The sequence below is a fragment of the Leucopleurus acutus genome (genome assembly GCF_964270905.1).
Source record: "Leucopleurus acutus genome assembly, chromosome: 15".
Taxonomy (NCBI): domain Eukaryota; kingdom Metazoa; phylum Chordata; class Mammalia; order Artiodactyla; family Delphinidae; genus Leucopleurus; species Leucopleurus acutus.
In genome coordinates this window covers 31416455-31422454 of record NC_139157.1, presented here as the reverse complement: position 1 = coordinate 31422454, position 6000 = coordinate 31416455, and the positions used below count along the sequence as shown (strand labels likewise).

Sequence of the window (6000 nt, the reverse complement as noted above, 5' to 3'; positions counted from 1 at the left end):
CATATTACTGCTTTACCCTACAAACACCAGTAGCTGCTTTCCATTTAATTTCTAGGCGTGAAACCATTGTTAAAACTTTGAGATATCGCCACAATTTGGGGTTTTTTTCCTTTAAAGCAAAGTAAATTATCTAATTATACAGATGGACAAGGTCTCGTTCCTATACATCTCGCTCTTCCCAAATATTTTTTAATCACAACTCTGTGTTTTGAAAGCTCTTTTTAAAACTAAACACATGGATCCTCAAGAGACCCAGGATCGGGGAACGCTTTCAGCCCAGGCCCAATCTCACCCCTCCAAACTTGGATGGTAAAGGCCGCGCCACTGGAGATTGCTGAGCGCCGCCAAAGGCTGCACGGGGCCCCGGCCGGGAGCGGGGGCGGAGCGTCGCAGCGCAGAGAAGAGCCCCCGGCCCTCCCCGCGCCGGGCCCGCGTCGCTCGCCGGAATCCGGTACCGCAGCCGCTGCGGGTCGGCCCCTTCCGCTCGTTCCGGGCTCCCGGCATGGGCATGCAGCTTCTGCGGGGACTGCGGCTCTGGGGGCTCGGCGCCTCCGCAGGCCTGGTCGCCGCGGCCCGAGCCCCCACCGCCCCCCGCTCCCCGCCCCGCCTCCGCGCCTCGCCCGCTGACCCCCGGCCCCGCCCCGGCTTCCGCCTCCGCACCCACCTCCCGGCTGGCCCCAGGTTGCAGCGCCAGGCCGCAGCCGCCTGCAGAGACCTGCCGCCAGCCAACGCCAGCGCTATGGAGCGCGCCGGAGCCGGTGAGCCCGGGTAGCCGAGCGGGCCGGGTGGGGTGACCGGAGCCCGGGGGCGTGGGCCCCGCTCGGCGCTCGGCCTCGGGGAGGGCCCGGCCTCGCCGCCCCCCTGCGCCCCCAGCGCTTGGAGCGCGACCCCACGCCTGCCCAGCTCGGGGCCTCCTCTCCCCGCTCAGCGCGGGACTCTGTAGCCGCTGGGAGCCCAGTGCAACCGGGGTGTGATCAGTGCTGCTTGTAAGCAAGCGTTTTCGTTAGTGCACGCACTGCTGGTGCGACCGGAGGCGGGGGGTGTGAACCCACGCTAAGTTTCACTTTGCTTTCCCGAAGGTCTTATGACCTTTTAGAAAGTTCATGCCTTCACACACCCTCCGACGGTGTTATTGTGTGGTCGGCAAACTTAGAAAAAGCTCAGTTTTTATACTTTATCACAAACAATCAAAGACCTGAACCACTACACTTGGGGTTTCCTTCTAGGATTTTATTCTAGGTGTAGAAATGACCTCTTTAAACTGGCGCTAGATCTAAAGTAGGGCTCAGAATTGATTTCCAGTTCAGGTCGGCATTTGCTGTGGACTGAACTTTGTGGGTAGAGCGAGTTACGGGTTGGACTTTTAGTGAAAGGGACCAACAAGCCAATTAGAGAAAAGGTGCTCTTCTGTGAGATTTTTGTAATATAAACGCATAAAAAGATATGAAAAGCATGAAAATCTTAAAATGTTATGCAGTAGCCGTTAACTAGTGTGAATATGTTTACAGTTGTTGAGGGAATGAAACGATGAAGACCTTGTAGATGTATGCTGAGGGCGGGAGGTTTTTTTTTTTTTTTTTGCGGTACGCGGGCCTCTCACCGCTGGAGCCTTTCTAGCTGCGGAGCACAGGCCCCGGACGCGCAGGCCCAGCGGGCATGGCTCACGGGCCCAGCCGCTCCGAGGCACGCGGGACCCTCCCGGACCGGGGCACGAACCCGCGTCTCCTGCATTGGCAGGGGGACTCTCAACCACTGCGCCACCAGGGAATCCCCAAGGGCGGGAGTTTTTGAGATGCATTTATAAAGGGGGACCTGTAGGGGATTGTCAGTGTCAAAGAGAAAGGATTCACACCCCAGCTCCTTTAGTGTCTGGCCTTGCAACTGAGGATGCTGACGGCGTACTTTAAGATGTTTGTGGAGTTTACTGTCTTCTTACATTCCTTTTCAGATATTATTAACTTTAATCCATTACTCTCTAGTAATTTGGGTTATACTTTAGTTTCTGTTTTAACGATGTGGAAACCAAAGCATGGAGGTCAGGTGACTTGTTGACAGCTCTCAACATTTCTCCAGCTGTAAGATGTTTCTAGTTTTAGTAGCCAGGCCAGGACTGACATGGATGATGGGATTGACTCTTTCTACTAGTTCTTGGGGAATATACCTACTATATACCTAGTAGAGTGAATAAAAGAGAATCTTTCTCAGTAAAGTTGTACTTGGTTATCCAAATAGGAAACTACATTTTGTGTGACAAAGGGCAGACTATCCTTTTTCTCTTCTATTGGTCTTTGATGAAGGCATTTGCTGAAGTGCACATATATTTGAATATTAGTGTATACTTCATGTATGGTTTTATAATATATTTTAAATGTGTGCATTGTTTCCTTATAAAAGTAATATTAATTCTGTTTAAAACACTTGAATAGCAGAAATATATTGAGTGCAGCTCTGTCAGCCTTTTCATATATAATTGTAAACATAGCGCAAGTGCATAAGTAGTCTTATATCTGCTTTTCAAAAGCTCAGTACAGGTATCCCCTGCTTTTCAAAAGTTCACGTTATGTCACTTTGCTTTTACATTTATGAAAGACCTGCATTAGCACCTGTTTTCACTAATCAAAAGAAATCTAACAGGATTTTTCAACCAAAGATAATTGCTTCTTCACTTGACGTCATTTTGCTTAGCAAATTTTTCGTAGGAAGGCTCTGCTTTCAGATAGCAGGGAATCCTGTATTTGTTACGAACTTTTTTCAGCTGTTGTAGTCTTCCTAGCCATTATTCTTAGTTGTCATTATAGTGAGTATCCTTTGTTTAACCATTTCCCTATTATTAGGCATTTAAGTTGTTAAACTTTTTCTTTTTTGTTTAAACAGAGCTGAGGTGAATCTATTTTAACAAGTATGATAGACTCCCAGATATCTATCTGGTATCTGTTGGGGTAAGAAGAAAATTCTCATGGCTCCTGATTGCTTTCTGAAAGGATTGCCTCAGTTTACAGTGCTATAAACTACGTATGTGAACTTTCCAGCAGGGCATGTTGCTGGAAAGGGTGGGTTTTGGCCATTGAGTAACTGGATTCAAATTCTAGCCCCAAGACCTACTAGCTGTAACCTGAGGCAGGTTACTTAATCGGCTAGGGTGTAAAATGAGTATAATAAGAGTACTGCCTGATAGCACGGTTAAATGAGTTACTGTCTGTAAAGTGCTTCCAGCTGTGCCTGGCATAGGAACGTGCTCAAATGTTAGCTGTTGTTGTTACTACTAGTAGTAGTTAACCAGTTTCACCTGTCTTTATAGTATTACTGCACTTAGCAGTGTTACTTTTATTTGGATTTGTACAAAAGATAGAATTTTATTTTAACTATAGTTAGACCAGATTTTAAGTACTTAAAATGGTGAATTTATAGTTTAAATGCTTTATTTAAAGTTTGGTTATTTTAAGGCAGTTTTCCCAAAGCAACATATTTGCACTTCTGTAAAAGAAAGTGTAGTTATGATGGCTGTGTTGAATTCAGGTCTGCCAGCCTTTGCCCAAACACTAGAGCTTAGAGAACTGGAGGAAGGCTTCCAGATATGAGTCCTGCTGAGAAACATTGTTCTATAGAATGGCCAGCAGTTCTTTCAAGAGTTACTTGAAAGTGGTATTCTCTTTTTTCTGAGTTAATAATTCATATCTACAACAAGGTTTTCAACTATTCTGTAACTTAATAGAACAAAATTTGTATTTCAAGTTCTAGGTGCTTGTTGATTTTGACATACCATTGCACTCAAGAGTTTATTATTTATTTTAAAAATTAAACATCTTTTAAAAAAGATTTTATTGGCATATAGTTGATTTACAATGTTGTGTTAGTTTCAGGTGTGCAGCAAAATGATTCAGTTATACATATACATATCTTCATTCTTTTTCGGATTCTTCACCCTTATAGGTTATTACAGAATATTGAGTAGAGTTCCTTGTGCTATACAGTAGGTCCTTGTTGGTTATCTATTTTATATATAGTAGTCTGTGTATGTTAATCCCAAGCTTCAAGAGTTTACATGTACTTTATTTAACAAGATGGGGAATGATGTTGAGCAAGTCATGTTATACTTCAATTTTTATTTTTATGTCAAATAGAATATCATTTATTCTGTGAAAATGAATCTGTGATGTGCTAAGGATGCCATTAAACACCAGGAATTATTTTTAGGAGCACTGAGATAGCTGTGTGGCCATGGAGCTTGAGTAATTTATTAACCACTCCCAAATGGGTACTTACCTTTGTTGTTCAGTACAAGTGTATTGAGCACCTCCTGTGAGTTGGACACTGTGCTAGGCATTGAGGAATCAAAGGAGGATAAGACGTAGCACTTAAGGAACTTAGAGTAGGGCGACCATACAGACAGATAGGGGTGTAATTGGAAAAGTTGCCCGTTTCACTTTTCAAAGGAGCCCTGGTTTGGGCTGTAAATTATCTGGTCACTTTAGCTTAGAGTCTAATGGAGAAGACATGTAAGTGGACATCTATAACATGATGTATTCATGCTGTGATTGTATGTGGAAGGAGATTGGATTACCTCACTCAGCCCTGAGCTGGTCATCAGGAAAGATTTCCCTGCCAGTAGACGATTAATCAGAGTTTTTACTTTTAAGTTGATTGTTCTCAACTGTTAACATAATTTCTTAGTCTGGCACAGAATCAAGGTATGGAATAAGTGAAAGGGGAGCAGTGGTTTTCAAACTTCATTGCACGTTAGAGTCACCCTGCAGGCTTTATAAAAGTACAAGAGGCTGGCCTCATTTCCAGAGATTCTGATTTAGGTGGCCTGGGGTGAGACCCAGATGTTGATCATTTAAAAAAGCTCTTCAGGTGATTCTGATGTACAACCAAGCTTTAGAATTTTTCAACTAGGACAACCTTGTCATCTAATAGATGAGATAACTACTAGGGCCTAGAGAATTCACACGACTTGCCCAGGATCACAAGTGAGTGGCAGGTCCAATAGTAGGATATCTGTCTCCTGATTTTTTAAAAAAATATTTACTTATTTATTTGGCTGTGCTGGGTCTTACTTGCGGCACGGGAGATCTTCGTTGCCGCGTGCGGGATCTTTAGTTGAGGTATGCGGGATCTTTAGTTGTGGCATATGGGACCTAGCTCCCTGACCAGGGATTGAACCTGGGCCCCCTGCATTGGGAGCACAGAGTCTTAACCAGTAGACCACCAGGGAAGTCCCTGTCTCCTGATTTCTAGTCCCAAACCCTTTCTTTTATAGTAGCCAGCTTGCCTTGCATGTTACCCAAACACCACTATTATCACCATTGTCACTGCTCGATTGTCCTTTTGGTATAGCCAGGGTGATCCACATAGCACTTGTTCTCTAATTGTTGTTGATTAATTGGTTAAGATAAGGTAAACATTTAATTGTTTCAACAACATTTTTCATTTAAAAAATGACTAAATTTAATTCATCATGTTATTTAATTCTTCATCTTGCCTTCAAAACGTGAGCATAGAATTCAGCCTTCCTTCCCCATTCCACATATTGCCAAGAATCCAGTATATTTCCAAGTGGCACTTTGGAGCTAGTATTGAGATGTCACTGTTAAATGGGCCAATTTAATATCACTAATTTCTCCCCTCCTCAGCTTTATTGAGGTACAATTGGCAAATAAGACTGTATATATTTAAAGTGTACAGCGTGATGATTTGATAGAAGTACACATTGTGAGATGATTGCCACAATCAAGTTAATTAACGCATCCACACTTCACTTTTTTTTTTTTGGTGAAAATGCTTAAGATCTCTCTTAGCAAATTTCAAGTATACAGTACAGTATTTATTAACTCTAGTCACCATGCTGTACATTAGATCCTTAGAATTTATTACTAAGTTCTTAGATTAAGAGTAAAATAGAAAAATGAAAGTTGGGTTTATTTCATTTTGTCCAGATTTTCATTCAGCTTTGTGCACTTGTAACTGCACAAATACTCTTTGTTGCTAGCTTTTAAGTGT

The 6000-nt window shown here is 43.3% G+C and overlaps 1 protein-coding gene across 4 annotated transcripts in view; it reads left to right on the top strand.

The window, feature by feature from the left end:
- Positions 1-640: 640 nt before the first annotated feature.
- AKAP7 (A-kinase anchoring protein 7) overlaps positions 641-6000 on the top strand; it is a 153590-nt gene continuing 148230 nt past the window's right edge. For all 4 annotated transcript variants that reach the window (XM_082856007.1, XM_082856008.1, XM_082856006.1 and 1 more), the window contains exon 1: positions 641-758. In XM_082856007.1, coding sequence (XP_082712133.1) covers positions 740-758 — 19 coding nt within the window. In that variant the 5' untranslated portion in view covers positions 641-739. The remainder of the gene's footprint in view (positions 759-6000) is intronic.